The 27,214-nt window shown below is 42.8% G+C and overlaps 1 protein-coding gene across 8 annotated transcripts in view; it reads right to left on the reverse strand.

Annotated features, from left to right (window-relative positions):
• DCLK1 (doublecortin like kinase 1) overlaps positions 1–27,214 on the reverse strand; it is a 352,644-nt gene that overhangs the window by 143,593 nt on the left and 181,837 nt on the right. For all 8 annotated transcript variants that reach the window (XM_082700457.1, XM_082700459.1, XM_082700458.1 and 5 more), the window contains exon 4: positions 24,394–24,493. In XM_082700457.1, the coding sequence (XP_082556583.1) occupies positions 24,394–24,493 (100 nt within the window). The remainder of the gene's footprint in view (positions 1–24,393; positions 24,494–27,214) is intronic.

Raw genomic sequence — 27,214 nt, forward strand, 5'->3', positions numbered from 1 at the left:
TTTAGGCAGAGGGGGATAATAAAACTCGCCTCCATTTTTCTTTCCTTTGTTTTTGTTTTCTAAAGAGAAAGAGAGAGAGAGTGAGAGTGGGAGGGGCAGGGAAGGGACAGAGGGAGAGGAAGAGAGAGAATCTCAAGCAGGCTCCAAGCCCAGGGCCTGGCTACCATGACCCTGAGATCATGACTTGAGTTGAAATCAAGAGTTGGATGCTTACTAGGTTCCCCAAGCCTCCATTTTGAAGGGCTTGGATTCCAACTCTATCACTGACTGTCTGTGTTCAATCATTCAGCTGGTTCAACAAACACTTGTTGGGGAATGACTCTGTGCTAGGCGCAGGAATTAGAGCAGTGAATAAGACAGGCAGCACCTCTGAATAAATTGCCTCGCCTTTCTACGTCTAGTACTGGCTGGGCAAAATGGGCTAACGGCTGGCCTGACCCACTTTACAGGCAGCTGTAAGACTCAAATAAATAAATTCATGAAAGCATTCTGAAAATGGTCAAGGTTGATGCCATGCAAGTTCTCCTATTAATTTTCTCTCCCAAAAAAAAAAAAAAATAAAAATAAAAAAATAAATTTTCTCTCCCAAGAGTTTCAAATACAAGTAAACAATTTCTGTTGCCGATTTAAATTAAAAAAAAAAAAAAAAAAGCCTTAATATTTAGAGTTAGTGGATTCATTTCTTTGGGAATAATAAATAACCCTTCCTTCCAGTCAGGAAGGCTTCTCTAGGCTTAGGGCATTTTTTTTTTTTTAAGATTTTATTTATTTGACAGACAGAGATCACAAGTAGGCAGAGAGGCAGGCAGAGAGAGAGGAGGAAGCAAGCTCGCCACTGAGCAGAGAGCCTGACTTGGGGCTCGATCCCAGGATCTTGGGATCACGACCTGAGCCGAAGGCAGAGGCTCCAACCCACTGAGCCACCCAGGTGCCCCTAGGCTTATAGCATCTTAAGCAGCACCTGGTACCAGTTCTTAAACTCCCTCAACAAGCCAAGCAACTGAAATCCTAGTGATGTGAAACTTTTTTTATTTTTTTTTTTTTTTAAAGCAAGAGATCCTTTCTTCAAATCCTACTTAACTTTAAAAAAAAGGTGGGGGAGACACGCCTGATTGGTTCAGTGGGTTAAAGCCTCTGCCTTCAGCTCAGGTTGTGATCGCAGGGTCCTGAGGATCTCAGGATCAAGCCCCACATTGGGATCTCTGCTCAGCAGGGAGCCTGCTTCCCGCCCCCACCCCCTACCCCCACCTATCTCTCTGCCTACTTGTGATCTCTCTCTCTGTCAAATAAATAAATAAAACCTTTAAAAAAAAAAGAGTTTATTTATTTATTTGACAGAGACACAGAAAAAGAGGGAAGACAAGCAGGGGGAGTGGGAGAGGGAGAAGCAGACTTCCTGCTGAGCAGGGAGCCCGATGTGGGACTGGATCCCAAACCCTTGGGATCATGACCTGAGTCAAAGGCAGCCACTTAACCCACTGAGCCACCCATTACCTTGATTTCTATTACTCCCAGGATGTTCCAAGTCTTTAGAATGGTTTTGGAAGATACACCACAGTCTGGCCCCAAACTCCTTTCCTGCCATTTTTTCTTTTCTTCCCTCCACTCCAACCATTCTGGATTTCTCTCCATTCCTCAATTCCGGTATTGAAACATGCTTTCTCTCCTCCTGAAATCACTCAATGTTACCCCACCCCCACTGCTCCCCAACACCATACCACGCCCACACTGTACTCACTGATTCATCCCCCTTGGTGGCCTGGCTGACACCCACGACTCATTCAGATCTCAGCTCACCTTCCACATCCTCAGAAAAGCCTTTCCTAAACCCAGACTTTTGGTCCACACCGCATGGTCTCATAGCCCTTGTATTTGCTTTAGCATAGTACACATTGTTCCTACAGTTATTCATTTAATGTCTGTCCCTCACACTAGACTTTAAATTCCTCCAGGCAAAGGGCATGCCTGTTTTAAGTAATGTGGCAATAGCCCCTAGAACAGTGCCTGCCTCAAATGAGTGCTCAACGGATACTTGGTGAACGAAGGAAGAGAGGAATAAAGATATTTAAGAGGCTCCTACAGTGTGACTCAGAGAAAGAAAGAAGAATTTAAAAACATTTGGGAAGATGCAGGGATAAAGTTGCCACTCCTGGAACTGAGAGAAAATGGTATTCATGAAAGCACCAGATTTCTGGACTAGAAACTGATTTTTGGAATTGAATATGTTGGGTAGGAGGTAAAAATGAATAGAGGCATAGTGTGTCCACCGCCCTGAACATTTCATATGACCGTGTTAATGAAGATGAACTCGATCCACCAAAAAAAATTTATCAAGGCTGGAACCCCTGATCTGCCCTTGAAACACACAGCTGGAGGTTTTGTTGAGGTTTGCTTCTTCCAATCATGACTTGAGCTGAATCAAGCCTCGCATTCAAACTCCGTTTCTCTTAAGATCCATATGAACAAAAGTGTCAGAAAAAAAGACTTACATTTTCAAAAGTAAGTACTACGTCCTATAATTTCACAGCCTTGCACACATAAATATTTCTTGGGGTGATGGCAGCATGTTTTACCTATCTTCTATCTTTCATCTTCTCGGCCCCTATCACCCACGATCTCCAGGGGGAGAGGGACTATGTCCTCTAAACCTTCTGCATAGCACCAAACTCAGAGTTGAACCTCTCGCAAATGATCAATAAATATCTATCAATTGGCTGTTTGACACAGAATGGAGCACTGACCTAAAGTCAGATCTGGGTTCTGAATCTATTTCTTCAGCTGTACAATGTAACCGAAACCCTCCATCTCTATACAAGGTTGTGGTGAGGACACCAGGAAATAACACACATAAAAGCACTTCCCAAGTTGTAAGGAACATAAAACTTCATGCTTTCCATTGTTATTAATATAGCATGGAATTTTAACAAGGGAAGAGAATGGAAGGAGATGGAAGGAAATTGACATTCATTAAGCATTGATCCAGATCAAGGACTACACCAAGTGCTTGGTTGTGTGTTACCTTTTTCAATCCCCATAAAACTCTACAAAGAAAGGGGCTCTGAGCTGTTAGATACCTTCCTGAAGTCACAGAGCCTTAAGCTGCCCCAGTGACATCAAAGCCGATGGTCATCCCCGGGTACCTCCTGGCTTGTCCCAGTGCACCAACTGCTTCAGAACTGACAAGCAGCTGCCTCATGGACCGACACACAGGAGTGGAGCTCCAACACCAGACTTCAGAATTGAAAGCTCAGGAGCACTTGGGCGGCTGAGTTGTTAAGCCTCTGCCTTCAGCTCAAGTCGTGATCTGAGAGTCCTGGGATCGAGCCCCGCATCGGGCTCCCTGCTCAGTGAAAAGCCTGCTTCTCCCTCTTCACTCCCCCCTGCTTGTGTTCCTTCTCTTGCTGTGTCTCTATCTGTCAAATAAATAAAGTATTTTCTTAAAAAAAGAAATAAGAAATGGAAATAGGTCGAGCGTCCAAGCCAGTAAATTAACCTATGAAAGGGGGAAAAGACTGCAGGAAGGGAAAGCAGCTTGGAAGATCTCCTGAAGTTCTGCACTAGGATCAAAGAGAAGTGTGAGCAGATGAGGACAGCCAGGAAGGACCTTAGACAATGGATCAAGAAACCTGTGTGAAGTCACACTCAAATCTGCTTCAGAAAAGAACCCAGACTCCTAACCTAGCTCCAGAGCTGAGTCCAAGACGCCCCCCCAAGCCTGACTATTTCATGACCTTTCCCCTGAGCTGTTTAAAGGGCATCTGAGTCACCAGGAAGACAGCCAGGACCTGGTGGGCTGCCCTTGGCCTCAGAAACATTACGGAGGAGGAGACAATTGATGCTGTGGGCGTCGGGACTCTTACGAGAGAGCAGTGGGGGGGCAGCGAGTCTAGAAGACAAATGATAAAGCTGGTGGCACTAAACATAAAGGACACGGGCTGGCTCAGCCCCCTGATTCACCAGTGACTCATAGTCTGTGAGCAGGAAGCACAGCCTTGGACTGTGTTGTGGGAAAGGACAGTGAGGTATCTTTCAGGTCTCTGTGTTCTCTTTGAACATCAGAAGCAAAAAGAACAATAATTAAACAGAGGCTACATTTTTGTATTAATTAAAAGCCATGCAATAAATATTTTTGGCCAATTTTTAAATCCCTGAGAGCTATAATTGATCCCAGTAAGAGATGGCCTCATGGCAAAGACAATGTGTTAGGGGGTGGGGGTGGATGGATCTGGGATCATACCCCAGTTTGCCATATACTAACTGTGTGTTCTTGGGTGAGTTTTTATTTTTTCTCTGACCCTCAAATTCCTCATTCCTATCTTCTTGAGAAAATTAGAGATAGCACAGATAAATGAATACATACCGCCTAGCACAATATTCAATCAGTAAAGGGCAGCTGCTACTTTATTATTAGAAGCAGTGGTAGCAACAATGTTTCCATGCTATGTATTTCTATATGTTGCAATTGCTGAATTTCCAGGGCATCAGTGTGTTAGACAGAAGTCTCCTATAACTGTCCAAGAAGGGTTCCAGTTCTGTGAAGTATGCCCTTGAAAGCCAGAAGAGGCCCTCAGGGGTCTACAAACGCTTGATGTTCCTAAAGGTTTGTGTGTCGAGGTTCAAATCCTTGTAGGTTAAGTAGGCCAGTGGTTATAGCTGGAGAGTTCTATCAGCATACCCTCTGTCCACTGCATTTGCTATTACAGCGTTCTTCTAAGAAGCAGAACTCTAGAGGTACCAAATTCAAGTTTACATAGCATTAACAAGAATAAACATTTATTGAGCATTCCTTTGGCTTGGCACTCTTCTTTATGCAAACTATTTATTTAAGTCTTACAAAAAGCCTATGAGGTACAGACTATTGGGAGCCATAACTTACAAAGGGGGAAACTGATGCACAGAGCTGTTAAGCTGGTATGTGTTGGAGCTGGGACTGAAACTAGTTAATCCAGAGCCCATGAACTTAGCCACTGTGCCATTCTACCACTAGCCTTTGGCTTGGGAGGAAGCCTGTACCATGAAGACCCATACTCAAGCCTACCTGTTTGTAAACTGACACTAGGGTTTGTATCCATCCAACCCTGGTGGTAGTGAGTAGTGCTGATGATAGAACACCATCTTAGCTGGTCCTAGGTTCAGTCCCTTTGAAGTCAAACAGATTCAAGTAGGGAGACCTCCCTCAGAGCCAAGTGTAGTAGTCACCTAGTAGTCATGCCAAGGTTTGGGCCACCTGCCACAGAGCATGAACAAATCACCACCTCATGGCCATCACTTCTGGAAAACTGATTCCCACATCTCGTCTCCTGTCTCCTTCAGCAAGCTGTACCACTTTAGTTTACAGCAACAACATCACCGGGTGGTCAGGATGTGGGAGCCCTTGTGTGAGGAGTGTCTGTGCAGAAGAGGGCAGATATTGCCTCAGCGATGCTAATTCATGAGGACAGCACAGCCTCACTTGCATCCTACTTGGTCCAACACATTTCTCTTTATAATTACCACTATGTTGGGGTGCCTGGGTGGTTCAGTTGGTTAACCATCTGCCTTCGACTCAGGTCATGATCTCAGGGTCCTGGGTTTAAGCCCCACATCGGGCTCCCTGCTCAGCGGGGTGTCTGCATCTCCCCCTTCCCCTGTTCATTCTCTTTCTCTCTCTCACTCTCTCTCCTTTAAATAATAAATAGGGGCGCCTGGGTGACTCAGTGGGTTAAGCCTCTGCCTTCAGCTCAGGTCATGATCTCCGGGTCTCGGGATCGAGCCCCGCATCGGGCTCTCTGCTTGGCGGTGAGCCTGCTTCCTCCTCTCTCTGCCTGCCTCTCTGCCTGCTTGTCATCTCTCTCTCTCTCTCTCTGTCAAATAAATAAATAAAATATGTTAAGAAATAAAAAAATAAAAATAAATAAATAAATAAAATCTTTAAAAACTGATTACCCTTAAGTCACTAAAGGAGAAATGTTGATGCGATAGTCTTAGAAAATACTTAGAAAATAAATATACTTATCCATTTTCTCCTCTTTTAAAGTTATTTTCCTATTTTCCTTCCTCCTATCTTATAGTTACCCTCAACTAATAAGTACTCGCTTCCTGAGGACCCACCATTTGTCCATCCAGCCATTTACTCTACGGACAGTGAGTGCCTGGTCTGTGTTTCTGCTCGTGGGCTCCTCAAGTAGACCAACAGGGATGCAAACAATGACAATCCACTGGGACTGGGTCACAAACTTTGGAGCATCAGGTGCTGCAATAACACAAGGGACAGCCATGAGTGCCATGTCGAGGTTGGGGTGGTTGCAGGAGATTGCTCAGAGAAGGCCCTCCTGCCCTGGCTCTTAAAGGATGACCAAGAATTCAGCAGGTTGAGTGGGAGGGGGGAGCCAAGTGAACAGTGGGGACAAGCACACAGACGCCACATGCACAGCAAGGGTCTGGTATGTCTGGGAGTTTGGGTGTAGAGGGCAGCCTGGGGAAGGGGAGGTGAGGCACAAAGATAATAGCACTGGGCACTCGGGAGCTAAAAGAGAGTATAAAATACTACCCCTTAAGGTGCTTGGCTGGCTCAGTTGGAAAAGCATGCAGCTCTTAATCTTGGGGTGATGAGTTTGAGCCCCACATTGGGGGACTAAAAAAAAAATAATACTAGCCCCTTGCCTTCAAGAATATCACAACTAGGGTGCCTGGGTGGCTCAGTGGGTTGGGCCGCTGCCTTTGGCTCAGGTCATGATCTCAGGGTCCTGGGATCGAGTCCCGCATCGGGCTCTCTGCTCAGCGGGGAGCCTGCTTCCTCCTCTCTCTCTCTGCCTGCCCCTCTGCCTACTTGTGATCTCTCTGTCAAATAAATAAATAAAATCTTTTAAAAAAAAAAAGAATATCACAATAAATTCAGGGAATCTTGACACGAATACCCATAGACAATGAGAGAAAAAGAAAAAGCAGAACAAATGTAGATGTTAGACCAGCCCCTGTTCAAACAAAAAGAGAGAACAATGTGGGCCAGGACAGAGCCAGAAGGGTCATAAGGAGTATGGGATATTGCATCCATGTCTAAAATTACAGGCCCACGCTCAAGTCTCCCACTCTTTACTTCAGTGTCACACGTCGACTGCCTCTGACCCCCATCTCTTCCCACATATACCCCCCATCTTTCCAACACATCCGTGACTTCTTCCCTTCAAAGCTCTCTGTGTATGTCACTGCTCCTTCCAGTGCAGGACTTCCGTGTTTCCAGATAAACTCTAGAGTCTGACTAAAGTCTAAGAGTTTCTGACGTGAGGGAAGTAGAAGCAAAATCTTTTTTTTTTAAAGGAATGGTTGTCCCAGAGTATCCAGGAGGTCACTAGAAAGGCTTCTTGTCAGGAAAATACCACCTAGATCAAGAGTTCTTGACCTGGATCCACAGAGGAGTTTTGGGGATATAGAACTTCTTAAAATTGAAGGTTTATCGGTGTGAATTGTGTGTGCATGTGTGTACACCTGGCATGAAATGCTTATTTTTCTAGGAGAGAAAATATTCTGACAAAGAGCACATTCCCCAGAAGACTAAACTTCAATGGTTTCAGACCAGGGTTCAGCGAACTACAGCCTGTAAGCCAAATCCAGCCCACAGCCTGTTCTTACAAAGTTTTCTTAAAATGCAGCCACGCTCACATGTTTACGTGGCTGTCTTCACACTACAACGGTAGAGCCAAAACGCTGTAACAAAAACCGTATGGTTTGTTACGACAAAAATATTTTCAGTCTGGTGCTTTACAGACAAAGATGTTGACCCCCGATTTAGACAATATTTTTTAAAACCATCCACTACAATCGAGCGGTTGCTCGCTAATAATTCACCATCAAATATTAAAGCGAGCAAATAATTTTAGACTCAAAGCTTCCCTTGCCCTAATTGGCAACCTCATAGATGAGCGAATGTGCTAGAGGCTGGCCCTCCTTCTAACCTCCTTGGAAGTCCGCTAGACAGAGGAGTGGCTGAGAGATGCTGCCTAGAATCCTTCCAAAGTGACCCTGCCACGGGCATCTTGGGCACAGCTTCCTTTGCAAACTGCTAGAGAAGAGATAGTTAAGCAAGAGAATTAACATCACTCTAAATAATTCAAACAGAGTCCTGCTGCTGGCTTCAAACCAAAGATGAGAAATTACATAATTAGCTGCAGCAGATTTAAAAGACTATATAAAATATGTTAATGCTCTCACCATGTTAAGGCAAAGGTACAGAAACAATGCCATCTATTAACTAGCAGATAGGATTAGTCTAAACAAAGAGAGACATCCTAAGGGCATTTAAAAAATCATGATATCTCTCAGTTTGATAGAATACTTTTCTTGGGCTGCAAAATAGGTTAAGAAAAAGTTGAATGCCATTCTAAAATGTTTTTTAAGTTGTATACAGCCACGTCCAATGCATTTTTTGATTAAAAGTATGTGATTTTTTTTTTTTTAATCATTAAGTCAAAAATAATTTTTTGCTGTTGATGTTTGGATAGCTCTCATCGTTCTGTTACATTTCCTGGCAGGTCAATTTATGTATGTGGGCTTTAATTGTATGTGTGTGGAGAACAAAGCAAGCAGATACCATAGCTGATATGACAATACGTGGACCTCAAGCTATGTAGCCCTCTTCTGCGTTGTCTTCCATGCTAGAAACCTGAAGAATGGTATGCTTGACCTGAACTTGCAGTTTCTCTATGAAGTTAGGTACCCTGAGCTAGGAGAGAGAGTTGCACAACATAAGAGTCTCTTAGCCAGATGGAAAGAACTATTTGCAAATCTAATCTCAATGTCAGGGAACCTCAAGAGTCTTACTCTACTCAAAAGTGCATCATTACATGCTTGAAGTCTGAGCCTTCCTCTTCTTGAAGTCTGAGCTACACAGACCTCATACAGTTTTCCAGTCTGATCCTAGTAAGTGCTGCTGCTGACCGTGGATGGCCTCGTTCTGTGAGGGGGTTGCTGGTGGTGAAATTTGTTTTATCATAGATTGGCATCTCCCATATCCACTAACATACGTTCAGATAAATATTTTTCAATAGCTTAAAATAAAGACTAAAATCTGTTCCATGTAAGGAATAACATGGAGGACATCAGGAGATGGAAAGGAAAAGTGAATTGGGAGAAATCGGAGGGAAACCATGAGAGACTGTGGACTCTGAGAAACAAACTGAAGGTTTTAGGAAGAGGGGGCTGGGGGGTTGGGAGCGCCTGGTGGTGGGTATTAAGGAGGGCACATATTGCATGGAGCCCCGGGTGTGCTGCATAAACAATGAATCTCGGAACACTGAAAAAATAAAATAAAATTTAAATAAATAAATAAATAAATAAATAAATAAAATCTGTTCCACTTTAACCTAGAGATGAGGGGTTCCAAGCACCCAAATAATAATGATAATACCACATCATAACATTTGCCTACTACGTTACAGCTCTGCAATGTGATTTTCACCCACATCATCTCATTCAATCCTCATGGCAACTTATTCTGACGGTGCTACTTTGGTCTCCATTTTTCCAGTGGACACTGACTCTAAGAGGGTAAGTACTTGTTCAGCATCACTCAGGTGGTAGGGGCAGGACCCTTCTTCTCCAAGGCTGGTGCTCTTTTGAGGATGCATTTAAGGCCGAGGTCGAGGCACCGGCCACCTAACTGAAGCAAGCTTACACGATGGAACCAGTCCGAGACTAGACTCGAGCAGCCTGGCTCCCAGCCTCCCTCAGCTCTAACATGAGCATGCTGGTTGACTTAGGCCAGTCAACTTAATTCCCCTCCACTTCCTCACATAGGAAATGGAGGAACTGAACAAGACACTCCCGAAGATTCTTTCAAATGTAACCACTAGGAATTTTACTGAGCAGAATAATCTTCCCAAATGATCTGTCCAAAGGGAATGTACAGTGTGAGATACAAAGTGCGCTCAACAAGAAGATGAAAGGGATTTTTGCACTACGCACATTTTTAGATGATTCATGCCCCAAGCCCCTCTCATTTAGCAGGTTTCAGCAAGAACGGACCATCCACACAGTTATTAAAATATTTCGATGACTTCCTGTATAGAAATCAACTTCTGAGATGGGACTGTCCCATGAGAGGGGTCGGTCTGCCCCTTCTGGGTTGGGAGCTAGTCATGTTGCCTTTCTCTGTTTGCAAAGATCCAAAGTCTTCGATAAGCTTATTGTTTTTTGCTACTCTCTGCTCATTTTTCTCCTCATTATAAGTGGTTGGGGTAGTTATCACTACACAATTAGCATGAATGTTTTCTGAGATCTTGACAGGGTCCGTGTTACATTAAAAAAAAAAATGTGTCTGGGATTGAGTCCCATGTTGGGCTCCCTCCTTAGCAGGGAATCTGCTTCTCCCTCTCCCCCTGTTCCTCCCACTGCTCATGTTCCTCCTCTCTCTCTCTCTCTCTCATAAATAAATAAAATCTTAAAAAATAATTTTAAAAAATGTGTCTGTTTTCTTCCTGGATTCTTGGGAGGGAGATTCTAAACCCTCGGGATTTCCCAAGTGATAGGAATGTCCATGTCATTCATGACAGGTCCCTCAAGTCACATCTGAATTTAAGCTATAAAGATGACCCGAGGTGGGGGTTGGTCATACCAACCCTGTGATGAGGGGTGGGGTGGGCTTTGAGCCATGTGATAACCATATGACGTCCTATGAGTAGGAGAGCTACAGACTGAGTTCAGTCATGTGGCCAAGAAGTCAATCAACCAGGCTTATGGTAATGAATCCCCAATAAAACCTATATGCTGAATTCAGTGGAGCTTCCTGGTTGGTGAACACATCAGTGTGCCAGGAGGGTGATGTGTCCTGACTCCTCAGGGAGAGAGCACGGAAGCTCTCCTCTGGGACCCATTCAGATCTTGCCCTCTGTGTCTCTACATTTGGCTGGTCCTCATCACATCCTTTATAATAAAACTATAATCATAACTACAGCATAGCACTTTCCTGAGTTCTGTGAGTTGTTCCACCATACTATTAAACCTGAGGGGAGTGTGGGAACCCCTGAATTTGTAGCCAGTTGGTCAGAAGTGTGGATGGCTTGGGGACCCCTGAACTGGCAGCTAGCATCTGAAATTAGAATGGTCTTGCTGTGGTTAAGGACCATGCCCTTAAAACTTGTGAAGTCTGAGCTGACTCTGGGTCATTATTGTCAGAATCACAGTTCGGTCCTACAGACCACCTACTACTATAGAGCTCTTCCCAGCTGTACATTAGGCACCTGGCCACCTCAGGCTCTTTGCACTGTTAACCCTAGCCTGGAACACTCTTCCTCTGGGGTCTTCATGGCTGGCTCCTTCACTTCTTTCAAGCCTTTGCTCAAATGCTGCCTTCTTACTGAAGTCTTCTCCAACTACATTACCTACAACTGCACCCCCTGCCCCATCCGCCCACAACCCAAATCCATACTTCCCTTCTCTATTTCATTCTCTTTCCTTATCTTCTGATATACTATGTAATTTGCTTATGATCTTGCTTAATAAATATTTTCCTTTTCTAATAAGTTCCAAGTGGGCAAGAATTTTTCTCTCTTTAGTTCACTGTTAAATGCCTATGCTCAGAACAGCGCCTGGCACATAGTAGGTATTCAATAAATATTAACCAAATTGGGTAGAATCTATACCTATGTGCACACACACACACACACACACACACACACATATTATAAGTGATACAATAAATTGAATTCATGTTAACTGTCTATTAACTCACTACTTAGTATATTAAGCTAACCTGATCTTTATATTTAGAAAACCCACTGCAAATGGGAAGATTTTATAACTCACTTAAGTAAGAAGAAAGAACAGTATTCATTTTTCCATAGGTTTTTAAAACTAACTATATGTAAGCTAACTTCTGACTTCTTTATTCTTTTAAAATAATTCAGTTGAAACGCTATCAAGTATGAAATGGACACCGAAAAAAGGTATTAAGATGTAAGTTTATCTAAGTTGACACAAAGATTGAGAGGCAAACCTGTAAAAGAAGAAATTTTGTGTCCTCCAGACCTAATAAACTCAAAAGCTTTATAACCTCAGTTTTCAATATCAGTGAAAACTGGTCATATCAGTGAGATGTCCCAGCTGTCATGTCGATGTGACACCCCAAAAGCGAACAAAAGGCATTCACTGAATCAGTTGGCCCTCGAGTACCTTAACAGTGAAACAAAATGCCGAGCTTGATTTTGTCTTTGATCAGGACAATGCCAGTTTTCACCCTGACCTCTTTTTTTTTTTTTTTTAAGATTTTATTTATTTATTTGACAGAGAGAGAAATCACAAGTAGGCAGAGAGGCAGGCAGAGAGAGAAGGGGAAGCAGGCTCACCGCTGAGCAGAGAGCCGGATGCGGGGCTCGATCCCAGGACCCGGGGATCATCACCTGAGCTGAAGGCAGAGGCTTTAACCCACTGAGCCACCCAGGCGCCTCTCACCCTAACCTCTTGACAATGGTTTGCTTTCTCACATCCCGGCCCTGAGCTTACAGGTATGGCTTCTTTCAATTCCATTCCTGGCACTTCTTGACAAGGCTGCTGCTTTTCTTTGGCTTTGTTCTGAATATTTGATTAAGACTCATATGAATTTAAACAAATTCTTATTCAGCTCGGTTTTAGGTCTCCAAGAAAAGTTGGACTCATGATTTCAGTGATTCTGCCTACTGAAACATAAAGATAAGTCACCCGCATGATCATTTTTTTTTTACTAGAAGTTTTATCCATTTGTTTCTTTTTCAGAGCTATCGTGAAAGAAAATTAAGTTATAGGCAGCAAAGAGTCCTATAACATCAATGTCTTATTATATTCCAGTTACTCAGAACACTCACAATAACGAAAATCTAGAGAGTCAACCTATATCCACACACATATCAAATTATTACTCAAGTGTGGAACTAGATTTCAGAATTACTTTCACATCAAGTCTTTTTCCACAATAATGTTCACTTCATCTGCTTTCCCTAAGTAGATATTTAACCTTCCAGAACTCCTCTGTTTAAACCCCAGGAATGCCTGACACACAGTGGGCTCTTCACATGTGCTTGGTTTGGGGGATTGAATTGGCAGATTTCAAACCGGCACAAAAACCTCCGTGCATGCGGTCCATGGACGCACCTTACAAGGAAAGTCCAATCTGCACTCTCCTGTACTGGGGGCGCATGGGGAGGAGGCATGTGCTGGTCAGTGCAGGGGACAAAAGAACCTCTCCTCATTATAGGACTGGTACCTGCTGAGGAAAGAGAATGGCCCAGCCAAAGCTGCCCATTGGGCCTGAGGGTGCCCCGCCACTGCCGTCCCTGAGGACACACAGAAAGGTTATTATAGCTTTTCATTTCTTTATCTTATTGCCTGAGAGCTTTCAGAAAGCTATGCTACTGATCTTTAGCTAGAAAGGTCCCCAGCAGCATAACCTATTGGGAAGGGCAACGACCTAGAAATCAGAGAGACCTTATTTCAACTCTGTCCTCTGCTGTTATTTGTCCTCAGGCAGAATTTGGATGCGTAAGGCTCTTAAATGGCCAGAATTAATGACTAAAATTATTAAGGTGCTCTCCGGCATGAATACAATTAAAGTACTGGATGGAGGTGCAGCTATGCATTTAAACAAGTAGAACCTGGCTTGACATCATATCAGAAAGCCCCAGAGAGTTCAGCTGACCGCAAGTTAACCATGAGCTCGCATTGCTTGGTTGGTGCTTAAAGAGACCATAATCACATTTCAGCTGCATTTGAACAAGTTTGATGCCTCTATTAAATAAAGTTGTATTCTCTATGCTACTGGAAGCCTTTAAGGAGAGCTGCATTCAGTTCTTGGTTTATTGTGAGGAGGATATTGCTGACCGAAGAGTATTCAGAAAAACGAAATCAGGAGAGTGGAGGGTCTTAAGAGCAACAGTTGAAAGAACTTCCCTAATAGATTTGGAAAAACCAGCTCTGGGGAAGTGTCGCGCCTCAGTCCTCAAGCGTCTACAAGGTTGACAGGTGGAGTAGATCCTTTCTGCATTCACTGGCTCAGCTAACATCTCGTGAGCTTTTGCGAGATTCAGAGCACTGTGATAGGAGCTGTGGGATACAGAGACTGGAGAAACAGGGCCAATCTCAAGGCACTAACAATTAAGGGAAACAAAAACAAAGAGTCTGGGATCTCCAGTTTTCATTCCAACCCTGTTACCCACTGGGCATGTGTTCAGCAGCTTCTTAACTCACCTAACTTGGTGTGTTTTATTTACAAAGCAGCAGTGCAGAATTTTTCTGGGGACGAAATGAGATAAGTATCGGTCAAAAGAATGAGAAGTCAGTAATTGATGGAAACCAACAAGATGGGGGAAGGGAACTTTGGAAGGGAACTTCAAAGGGCAAAAGGGAGTTTGCTGCGTGGTGATGGGGAAAAGGAAGAAGAGCATTCCAGGTTGATGGGACAGTATGAGCAGAGACGGAGATACTAAAAATAAATGGCTTTTGGGAGGCCAGCAAATAATACCGAGGCTGGAGTGCAGAAGAGGAATAAAGAACGATAAGGCTGGAAAAATACAATAAAACTGAATTACAACTGCCCTAGAATGATATGCCAAGGAGTCTCTGGGTGGTGGATGGCTATTGAAGGGAATATAGGCAAGTCAACCTGTGTACAAATTCATGGAATAATTAAAGACTAAAGCCAGGGAAGCAAGTGAAAGCATCACTGTAGGAGTCTGAGCAAGAGATTATGAGGAAATGACTTACAATAATGGTGGTGGCATTGAAAGCGGGCGACAAAATGTGGGAGGTGAGCAGTAAAGGTGAGGGGAAGTAAAGACACCTCCATGTGTCGTAACGTTGGTATTAAGGAGAATGTTGATGCCATGAACTAATATAGGAAACACAGAAGGAGGGATAAAACTGACTCAGAAGCTGATGCGTTCAATTGTGGGAAATGCTGAATTTCAGTCGGCTGTGGAATAACCCATAAGGAAATTCCCACCAGCATTGTTGGAAAGATAGTTCTGGAGCCCCTGAGAGGCATCAGGGTTAGAGATGGAGATCTTAGAGAGCAAGAGTGTATTGTCAAACATAAACAGACTTGGGTTTGAACTCTGCTTTCAACACGAACTAGCTGTGTGGCCTTGGACAAATTATTTATCATCAAAGCTTTAATTTCCTTAATTGTAAAATTGGGAGAATTATAGAATTATACATACTTCAAAGACTTTGCTTATTGCGTACCATCTGGTTACCATTTGTCACCGTCACTGTCCACCATAACCATCATTGCTGAAACCATTAAGGTAGATGAACTTGGCTAGGAATTGAAAGTAATTAAGTAGAAAAAAGGGTTGAGGAATGAATCTTCAGGAACAGTTACTAAGGGATATATGGCAGAATGAGCTGGAAAGGAGCTCAGGAGCAGTCACGAAGGGAGGCGAAAGACCAGAACAGCAAAACCCCATGAAGGACAAGAGAGGAGAATTTCAAGGAGGGAATCCTTAAAAGTGTCTAATGCCACAAAGAAGTTGGGGAGGAAAAAGATAAAAAAAGGGGGGGCATTGGGTATAGTGATATGAAGGTTATCCTTGTTTATGGACCTATTACCTATATGGTAGGAGTGGAGTCACCAACGTCACAGGATTCAAAATGGAAATTTTGCCCAGCCTGCCAGGGGATGTGTCTCAGACACTAAAGTAAACTGTGAGGTAGATCACTTTCTAGAAATTTCAAAGTAGATCTGAACAAATTACATGCCTTAGTTTTCTGACCCATTTCAAAAGTGAAAAAGGCATCGTGTTCTCAGAGAGAAAGGGGATTTGTAAGAAGGACTCTTCAGAGAGAGCTATGCTATGAATTCCCTCATCCCAAAAGAGGGGAGATACTTCTCTTCATCTCAGGTAGGGCTTCACTGCAGATTGGAAGAGACTGGTCGGTATCATCTGCAGAGAGAGGGGAATAGCATTCTGGCGGCTGAGTGTTCACCTTTGACTGGAGAAACACTGACAGCAGAGTAAAGGACGCCTGGTTGCATGGAGTGTTGTTGTCGGGGTTGGTGGGGGAAGGACATATGAGTGTGTTGATGGATCTGAGGGTGTGAGCTGGCAAGGAGCTAATTTAAATTCTTCCTAAGAGGATCATCGGAGGCCAACAGGGGGAGTTCTGGAAAACAAGGACTAAGGGAGAAACACCCAAAACTGGAAGAAACTGAACTGACCACATCAAAGAAGAAGAGAGGAATGTTCCCAGTGAGAGTCCCTGAAGAACCCATTAAAAACACCCAGAAGAGAAGTTGGCTTAATATAACATCTGTGGAACCCAGACAGCCTGAAGCTATCTTACAAGACTGCTGTCATGTAAGGACTCCCCACCTCCCCTTTCTCATCACCCTGCTCCTTTCTACCCTTCTCTGTTCCAACCCTGAAAGGATCAAAACAACAAGGAGGAGGTAAGTGAAAAAGGAGAACCCTACCTTTTACCCTCAGAGAAAGGACTCACTACATGGGGCCCTGGGTGGGTATGGGAAAAGAATCTCAGTTTTGAATGACTATTGCCTGGGACTAGTGATTTTCATTTCTAGATTGAGATGGTGATTTGTAGCTAGAAGAGTCCATACTACCTTTTACTATCTCAGGAGGGAAGAGAAAAGTCTTGAGATTTGTGCCTCAGCGTCATACAGTAGCAAAAGAACTTCTACTACTACATAACTTTAAAAGGCTAGTGGAAGACAAATTTTTAATGAAAAAAAGGCGTATAAAAAGTGAATCAGAATGAGGACGTGGAGGCCTCAAGGGCGGTAATTTTGCTCTTTAAAAAAAAATTTTAAAAAATCTTTTTTTAAAGTAATTTTTCCTTTTAAAGCTGTTTGACAGAGAGAGAAAGGGCACTACAGCTTGATTAGATGATAGAGATGGCTGAAGGCCCTTTGAGGAGAGGAAAAATTTAGTCATGGCTGCAGTTTGAAAAGAAAGAGACAGCGAAGATAGGGTAAAATAACAAAATTCCCATGGAGGATAGCAAAGGAACACTGATAAGACAAGGTCACAAAGAAGAGTGAAGACAAAATCAAGAACATCGCATTTGACATGAGAGAAGGAGGGAAGAAGTTACAGAGACATTTCGGTTTAGGAGGGAAGGCAAATAAAATAGTGTACAGTAATTAATGACTTGGATCGTCCCCGTGGTCTATGACACCAGCTCATCTTCTGTGAATGAAGGCAATGGGTGGTATTTATGACCCCAAAGGACAGAATCAGGACCTCTGTATACCAGCTGGAGAGAGATTAATTGGGGCCCCTAAACAAGAAAGAACTTAATTAAAAAAAAAAAAATCAGCACTGGTGGACAGGGGGATTTGGCCTTCTCAAATGGAGGTAAGCTGCAAAACAGCTTCTAGCTGTGGAAGGATGAGCAGCTGTCGCAATGGCGTGTGGGGGATTTCTGCCCCGGGCAGGGCTGCCAGCTGATGGCCTCCAAGACTCCTACTGCGTGGTACTCATTGCCAATATTCTATGTGCGGGGCATTTCTGCGTCAACAATTCAGGTGTCACTGTGACTAAATACAATAAAAGGAAGCCTGTGCGGACCAGAAGAGAAGGTGTAAAGGAAAGACTGTATGTGTTATACAATGTCTTGGTTTCCTGAGTAGATAATCATCTCTTTTGTAGCAAAGGAACTAGCTTGTGCTGGAGTTAGAGCTTGTCTCCAAAAGATAATACTCTATATGTCTCCGTAGCTTGGCAGCTATGAAATTTGGAAATATCACTATGTTCTGGGGAACTTTATATTTAGGCATGAGCTGAAGTGTCGCTCTCGTGGACAAACCCCTTGGGCTTCACCACGGCTGAGAGGCGAATGGGAACCTGCTAACGAGAGCAGAGCACATCACCAATGTGCTCTCCAGGACTCCAAACAAACAAAACCCATGAAACCCTCTATTCCAAGCATCAGCATGCGTTCTATAAATCAGTGCAGTTAAGATTACACCAGATTTTCTGCGCCACAATGAAATGTCACAGAAACTTGGCCATTATTCAATAAGACAATTATCACTTAGTTTTGTTTTTCTAAGTAAGAACTACACATTCCCAGAATTAACATTTACTGAAACAATAAAATATTCTAGCACGAAGTACTATGCACCTCAAAGAAATCTGCCCCCAGACTCAATTTAAACTGGTCACATAATTCAATTAAAATTTAAATCCGAAAAGAGAAGTCCATCTGTTGTGACCCCATTAGTTATTCCCCACAGTATTTTCCCAAAGGAATAAAATACACTACAGCAATGAGCACCAAGTAATATTTTGAGTCAAAGTTCAGTACCAGAGATCCTTTGACATCTTTCAACACAGGCAATATTAAAAAAGTCATACAATGGGTCATATTTCATGTGCCAAGGCTGATAGTTATTTGCGCCTACTATACTCCCTGGCACAGGCTAAGTTAGCTTAGCTTATTGAATAAATGAATGGATGCATAAAAGAATGAATGAATTTTGTTAGCAGTAACTCAAAACCCACTGTGTGAGGAGGCCTGGTCTCTATCCAGACTCTGAGCATTTTCCTGGTATTCACAATGACCTCATAGTTTCCCAGCATTGCCAGCCCCAGGACAGGGCAGCGGGCCACCCCAAATCCCTTTGACCCAAGTCCTTTGGCACATACAGGCTGGGATCCCTAAACGTGGTCCATTTGCAAAGTATGACTGGATCTAAATGTGGTTTGGTTTAATCTTCCAGAGATTCCCTCCAGAGAAGAGTGGAAATTTTCCAAGGTCCCTTTACTGCCTCTTACCTCCTCCACAGGAATTAAAGTTGAGAGAGGGAAGAAAGGAATAGATAATTACTTTTTGGTTCTAAAGAGCACCCAAACCAAATCTTGGTGACATCTGCCTCCAATTAAGCCCTGCAAATGAATGTATGTGGCTGAGCCCAGCTGCAGTCCGCTAGGAGGGATATTTCAACTGAAGTGTCATTCACTAACATCATTCACCAAGTAATAAGGAACACAGTTTTGAACGTGCTTTGACATTTATTATCTCATTTGAGGTCCATTACAACCCAGGAAAAAAAGGTGTTTCACAGAATAGGAAGCAGGCTGGGAGATACAAAGACCACACAGCAAGTAGGACATGGAGCTTAACTACACCAGTCTTCTAACTCTACTCACATACTGTTTCTACTATTCTTGGTCTAACTCCATTTTCTTACCACCCAGAAGTGGGAAAACACTCAGGGATCATTGCTCGGTGAACGGTGCCTAATACAACTTCTGTCTCCTCTCATGAGGACATGGGTCCCTGGAATGTAGTCATGATGGAGTATTTCTAGAGATGTTTACCAAGTAGATTCTGGGCACCCAATACCAGGGGGTCCATAAGAGAAGCCAAGGAAATGTTCTTACTAGAATCACATACCCAAGAAGAACATTGCATTCCAGATGGGGATGTCTAGTGCAGGGAGAAGTTGGACTGGCATTCCCCAGGAACAGGACATTATTCACACACATGGACACACATTTACTGTATCCTGAAAGTCTTAGTGCACTTGTGAACTTTCATAGCTTCGAAAGTATGGATGCTACCAACTTACAAAAATCATGTGAAAACCCATTTATTATTTTTTTTTTTTGTCTATTCTTCTACACTATACTTACTAGACTTCTGTAGTAGTTTTGTGAATTTTGAAGAACACTTTCTCATTTTAACTTTTTTCTTCAGTCAACATTTGCCATGTTCAGTCAGAGGGGCTGAAAGGTACTATCACATAGGACACGCCTATAATCCAGACCGAAAATGAGTCACACCTCACAAGAAACCTGCAGTAAACTAAAATGTTCACATGTTCTCCTGTTAGAACTACTAAGCTGGTTTAAAACTGGCTTTCTGTTCAATGAAAAAATACCTAAAGCACTACTCTTTGTTAATACCGATTCAATTTTATCTTCTTGGATACAATCCATTCCGCTAAAATCCTTGTGGATCCTTGCTTTCCTACCAGATAATTTCATTCACACACCACCCGCGTTCTCAAATGGCCATTTCTTGTCACATTAAACTATACAGAATCCAAGGAATAACCCTATTGCCATGACTCTTAGCACACAAACAGTCCTTCCCTTCAGGGACCTCATGGGTCAATTCCAATAGCGATCCCCTCCAACACAGAGACATCAACCTGTAAATGAGTACTTCTTGGAAAGGCCAGTTCTAGAAACTAAAAATACAGCCATCCCATGGCCTTCAGACCATATATTTTTATCTTATTCAGAAGGATTTCAAGAGAGTTTCTATCAAATGCACTGCTGACCAGTACACTTCTCAGACCATTTCAGGACATTCTTCTGACATCCCAGGTGAGTGACCCTACCTACAAAAGGCCAAAAGAGGGGACAGTCTTGTCACAGCAATTCTGTCTATGTCTTCTACTCGTTAGTATAAAGCTATAACAGCACAAATCGAAAGACGGGTCAAAACAAACAAATAAAAGTGAGTTTACTTGTAACTTAAGTTCAACTAAAATCCAGACAACCTCAAACATCTTTCTGTGGGTTGAATTGTGCCCCACAAAAGATACGTTGAGCTTCGAACCCTGGTACCTGTGAATGTGACCTTATTTGGAAATAGGGTCTCTGAAGATGTAACCATGTTAAAATGAAGTCATACTGGGTTAGGATGGACCTTCATCCAATAACTGGTGTCCTGATAAGAAGAGGGAAATTCGGACAGACGGAGAAGGCCTCACGAGGTTGAAGGAAGAGACTAGAGCAATGCTGCAGTAGCAGCCAAAGGATTCCAAGCCAACTACCAGCAGGAGCTAGTATTATAGTTTTTTTTTTTTTTAAAGATTTTATTTATTTATTTGACAGAGAGAAATTACAAGTACACTGAGAGGCAGGCAGAGAGAGAGAGAAGGAAGCAGGCTCCCTGCTGAACAGAGAGCCCGATGCGGGACTCGATCCCAGGACCCTGAGATCATGACCTGAGCCGAAGGCAGTGGCTTAACCCACTGAGCCACCCAGGCGCCCCTAGTATTATAGTTTTGAAGGATTCTTACTCAGAGCCGTCAGAGGGAGCACAGATTTTCCCTATACCTTGAGTTTGGACTTTGGCCCCCAGAACTGTTGAAGAATCAATTTCTGTTGTTGGAAGCCACCCAATTCATGGTGATTGGTTAATAGCAGGCTTAGGAAACTCATACAACATCTATGCAGAAATGTGTAAGTTTGAAGTAATACCTATTCACATCAGAATCAAGAGCGCTCAGGAACTGATAAAAAGAGAGAGTGAGAGATATATTTAGATTCCTGAGCAGGTGGCAGGCCCAGCAGGGGTGAGGTACATGAGTGAATAAACTGGCCAAGCAAGTTTGGGGGTGCTGGCTTGAGGCTGGTGGGGGGGGGCAGGCAGACAGAAGGTGATATGCTGTGACAGGCTCCTTACCAAGGACTTAACTTCCTCTGCCCCCAGGTGAGAGATAGGCATTTCTCAACAAAATCCTGTCACTTTTTAATGGCACCAAAAATCACAAATTCGTCAGTTTATCATCAATATATAAGCAAAACTATGTGAAGCTTCCTGTCTCCAATTTGGCATTTTCCTTGCCTGTGCTTCATCGTTCTAAATGAGACAGCAGCCCATGCAAGGGAAGGAGCTGTTGGCCTGTCTGTCTCTATATATAGTGCTGTAACCACCATTTTTCGAAGGTGCTAAGATTCCACTGATTGATGACGATATCGCTAAAATGAGTTACAGTTCAAGATGGAAAAAGGAAGGCTTTTTTTTTTTTTTGCTTTTTTTTTTTCTTCCCATGTGAAAATTTTAGGGGAGGAAGGTTCCTCTCTCGTAGCTTCTAATATTGATCTGGGTCCAGTGTAGCCCATGAAATATAAGTCTATGAAGGCAGAATTCCTCATTGGAAAGACCTTATGAGCAGTCTCCAGGAGCTTTCCCAGCAGTAATTAGGGGGATGTATTATTGCTAATCCTGAGCACACCGGGAGCTGGGTTAATTTTGAAAGATAAAATAAAAGTGCTGCCTTGTGGCAAAAGGCCATTTCTTGATGCCATTAAATCAAGCACAGCCCTGCTTGAGTATTAATTCCAAAGATGTCTGTACCCCCCGCCGATACTCCTTTTAGGAAGCTACTACGGAACAGGCCAAATGAAGCCTCAATGTGCAAATACCATTTAGCAAGTACAGATAAGCTGGGATAAATCATCTCAGAGCACTTAAAAAAAGATTCAAATTTTAATACATTAGCACTAGAACATGCTGTACAAGCAACAGGGAAATTGCAGTTGTCAATGTGTGAATTTAGTCTCAGAGTAAGTTCATCCAAGGAAGTAAAATCTCAATTTAGATTCTTTCTCTACCCCCTTCCCCCAATCCACGTGTTTCTCTCAGGATGCGGGAGGACACTTACTCAGCAAATGGATTTCACACCAAGAAATGGTTAGGGTATATTCATCAGGGGTAAGAACGTGACTTTTTCACTGAAATAGTTTGAAGTGGTCTTTCCAAGTGCCAAACCATGGGCAATGGGCTAGGTGTTGCGATTCACGTGTTTGCAGTGCGCCATTCTGCACACGTGCGGATATCAATCTGTCTATCTCTCTGCCTGCATTCTTTTTAATGAGAAAGGATTCTCAAGGGAAATCACAGTGGATTTTCTGGTACTTTTTTCTGTTGTACTTTCCAGAAAGCCCGTCTGCCTGCTGTCGGCGGGGAATAGGACAGGCTGCCGTGTCTGGTGTGAGAGCACAGTGTAGGGAAGGGAAAGCCCAGCCCAGGGCCTTCACTGTCAGGGGGCTAGGCTGGGGAGAGGCCCCAAGTTTCCCTGGGGGCTGGATAGAGGCCTTGGCCTCCTCAGGTCCACAGTGCTGTTTTGAAACGGAACTATATTCCAGTTGGAATTTGACAGGTGGTTTCCTATCAAAGCAACAAATGAAACTTTCATTTCAGAATGCATGGTTCCTTCAGATTGTTCTATCACAAGCAGATATTTTCTTTAAATTGAAAGTCAAGGCAGTTTATTTTCCTCAAAACTGTGCTGTGGGTTCCCGCCTGACTCCTAACATTCTCTTGTTCTACACAAAATGGCAAGGCTGTCTCATTCTGAAGAAGGAAGGGGTGGGTTGGGGAGAGCCCTCCCTGAGGGCTCCCTGTGCTGGTGTATTTTCATAGTATCTTTGCTCCCAAAGGGCACATCAACTAGAGATAAAGATGGAATGTATTTAAAGTTTTTTCGAGAGAAAGAGATACCTTCCAGTTAGGTTCTTTGAACCAAAATACCTTAAATCTCTTCAAATGACACTTCTGTCATATTAACTAATCTATCTAACATATTATATCATATATGTACTTTCATTGGGCATTTGAAGTTTTCACAAACAGGGGCATTCTCTCTTATTCCTATCCCTCCCCCACACACTCTAAGTCATTTTTAAATGATAAAATAATTGTACTAGGTTTAAATGCATATAGATGATGTACATACATATGTATTAATACAGATACTGAAGGAACGAGCTTCAGCTGTGGGAGGGTGGGACCCCCGACATCCCATCACTTATCCAATCCTGTCAGTGCTCAAGTGTTTCCCATCCCCTTCATCAAAAGCTCACTAATTTGTTTCTGCATGCATTTAAGCAGAAAATTCATTACCACTTCAAAAAGCATTTCCAACCACCTAGTGTCTGAATTGTCCATAAATATGTGATATTCCCCTAATTAAATTAGAAGTAATATGATTAAGGAGAGGTCTCTTCTGTCAGGGCAATAATCTTTCCTGTGATGCTGGTGAGATTCTGAAATGACTATAGCATCAGAAAGGAATCTTTCTTGAAGTCACAACCTTTCATATTCACTTCTTGAGACAGGTCTTTCCCTCTTACTCAACTGTCTCTTCTTCATCTATTACAATCACATTTCAATTTGAACCAAAGGATGCGACCCTCCTCCTCTTTGTTCCCTCACAGATGCTAATGACATATAAATTCGGTAGTAGTTAAAGGAAAAGGGATGATGCCAGACCACTCTCCCTCCCAGTTAGGAACCAGAAGAGGCTCGGGAAAGCTCCACCTAGAAACACACTCAATAATTTTACGATCACAAATCTCTCAACTACACATGTTGACAAAAACAGAGAATTAAAAACGTAGAAATCTGCATCCCGGTTTTCTATAAAACATCAATTTAGTTATTAAGTGGTTATAAATTAGCCATTGGTAATTTACTCTTCTGAATGATTTAACCTTTCCAATGATCGTTTCATCTGTTTTCGATATAAAAAAAATCAAAGAAATTCGAGATATGAAAAAGACATGCTGGGCGAGGATCTGAAACTGATTTGGTAGCTCTGGGGTTGACATAATCTTGGCCTGGTGCGGCTCATTTTGGAAAGCTGCCTCAAATTTCCCCTGGTTTTGAACTTTTTTTTTTCCTTACCACTTTCATCTAGCAAGAAATCATCCTGGTAACGGAACTTCTCCGGTCCACATGCAATAAAAATGTCATCGTCACCAAAAAAGTCCTGAAGGCACATCACCTACAAGAGAAAAGCATGGCACTCAGCAAGGGGTCGGCAGAACAGCAATTACAACATTGCATCCCTGCAAGCCCACATCTGCATAAAGCCACTTCCCACATCTAATGGAATCAACAGGAAAGCTTCTCCAGAGGAATTTCAAAAGAAGGTTTCCAGCATCTGTTACTAGTAAGAAACATGTTACATTTCAGTTGTGCAGGAAGACAGGATAGGGAAAATAGAACCAGTAACTGTCACATTTATTACTTGACATATCAATAGGCCATGAGGTAAGAGCTCTCTATTTTCATAACAGAGTGCATGCAGCAATACGTATGACGCATGGGAAAGGAACACCCCTTTATTCATTTGAATGTAATATTCCTCGATGGCAATAAAAGCCAATGCCTGATTTTAGCAACAAATACAGTAGACGTGGGGTGATCTGTTTGGGATAACTACTGAAGAAAATTATCTGTATCATAATATAAATACAATGATCTCCTTCAGACTCGTTCTACCTCCAGCTGAAAGAAAAGTAGAAGTCCTCGTAAAAGGAATAACAAAATAGATTATTTCTGAGACCCAGGTATAGACACTAGGCAACCGTATGCCCACCACTCAAGTTAGGCTAAACTTGAAAACTCCTGTGTTACCCAGCATCTCATAGATAGGCAAAAGCAAAGTTTTAAAACACCTTTTGATATTTATTCAACTTATTCTCCAGTGAGAACTTTAAGAGAGCTCAATGTTGTTTTTCAGGTACATGTGGTCAAAAGGAGTAATTTCCAGCATACTGCTCTCTGTTGTTGGATACATGGTGAAATATTTTGTTCGCAAAATGTATGATGCCAACAGAAGGCACTGGAACACTGCTGATTTCTATTTTCAATTTCCTTTGCTTAGAGCACACCATGAAGCAGCCACTTCAGAGCTGTATGAAACAGACTTTCTTTCTTTTTTTTTTTTTAAAGAGACATGAGTAGACCTTAGATACAAGATATAAAACTGAGAATTCTTATTTTTTTTTATTTTTTTAAGATTTTATTTATTTATTTGAAAGACAGAGATCACAAGTAGGCAGAAAGGCAGGCAGAGAGAGAGGAAGGGAAGCAGGTTCCCCACTAAGCAGAGAGCCCAATGCGGGCTCTATCCCAGGACCCTGGGACCATGACCTGAGGGGAAGGCAAAGGCTTTAACCCACTGAGCCACCCAGGTGCCCCTGAAACAGACTTTCTAATAGCATTTCCCAGGGATGTCTGAGGCCGACAGACAACACCCCCTGGCGTTAGATCCTTTTGGCCTGGGTTTACAATCAGATCCAACCTCATTGGTTTGTAGTCGGCTGCAAGGCGTCTCTGGGGGTTCTGCTCTAGGTCAATGCTGGGTAGCACTGTCCTGACACACAGAAGGTAATGTAAGACTTACAGCAGTAAGTAAGTAAGTAAGTAAATAAGCTGGGAGAACACTGCATGACTTAGAGGTCCCAAAGACAATGATGTGTAGCCTTCAGATAGTTTTTCCAAATAAGCTCTCATTTCCAAATAATCACTTGGCTGAAATTTTAAGAATGACATTTCTAGAATAGTTTGATAATAAACACTAAGTATAAACGAGGTACATCCCTGACGTATTTCTGGAAAGTTTGAAAAAATCGGTGGTTTAAGAGGGATGTTGTAACAATTAAGGAAAATGGACTATAAAAATCTTCAGGAGTGGCGTCAGAAGCTCCGATCTTCTACTTAGTGAGATAAAAAGAGGGCCTTTGTGGGAGCCTGGGTGGCTCAGTCAGTTAAGTGTCTGCTTTCGGTGCAGGTCATGATCCCAGGGTCCTGGGATCAAGCCCTGCATTGGGCTCCCTGCTTAGCAGGGACCCTGGTTTTCCCTCTCCTACTCCCCCTGCTTGTGCATTCTTTCTCTCTCTCTCTCTCTCTCTCTCTGTTAAATAAATGAAATCTTTAAAACAAAACAAAATAAAAAAACAGGCCCCTTGCACCTGGGTGAATCGGAGGCTAAGCATCTGCCTTTGGTCTTGATCTCAGCGTCCTGGGATGGAGGCCCACATTCGGGTCCCTGCTCCGCAAGAAGCCTGCTTCTCCCTCTCCCACTCCCCCTGCTGTGTTCCCCCTCTCACTGTAATCTTAAAAAGCAAACAAACAAACAAACAAAAAACCAGGCCCTTTGAATTCAGAATCCACTCTATGTCACTCCTCCCTATCTGTCTGATCCCAGATATGGCCCTGTCCATCTTTATCTTCAGGACAAGCACCCCACCCCAGCCTTCCTGATCAGCAGTTGATATCAACTCCACCAACCCCACACAGGCCATTTTCACCTTACACACGTTAAGTCTTTACTGAGCCTACTATGCGCCAGTTAACATAGAGCATATACACACAAAAATGAATAAAACATGATCTCTCCCTCAGGCAAAAAATGTGAAAAATTAAACTTAAAAGACAGCATTTCTTCGAGTATGAATGGTTAATATGTTTGGTGCAAAAAAAGGAGGGGGGGGTCCTCTGGCCAAATAGATTTGGCAAATACTGAATTCATCTGATATAAACAGGTTTCTTTATTTCTGGTCCTTGCAAACCCTTCATGTGCTCACATATATCACAACTCCAAAGAGAAGATCGAAAATACAGTATTTCCCAACTTTTATTTGATTTTAGAACTCTCTCCTTCTCACAGCATCATATGGACTAATGCATGATGGGGCTCCTTTTCGTTCTGCAGTGA

This window comes from Mustela nivalis (assembly GCF_964662115.1).
Source record: "Mustela nivalis genome assembly, chromosome: 15".
Taxonomy (NCBI): Eukaryota; Metazoa; Chordata; class Mammalia; order Carnivora; family Mustelidae; genus Mustela; species Mustela nivalis.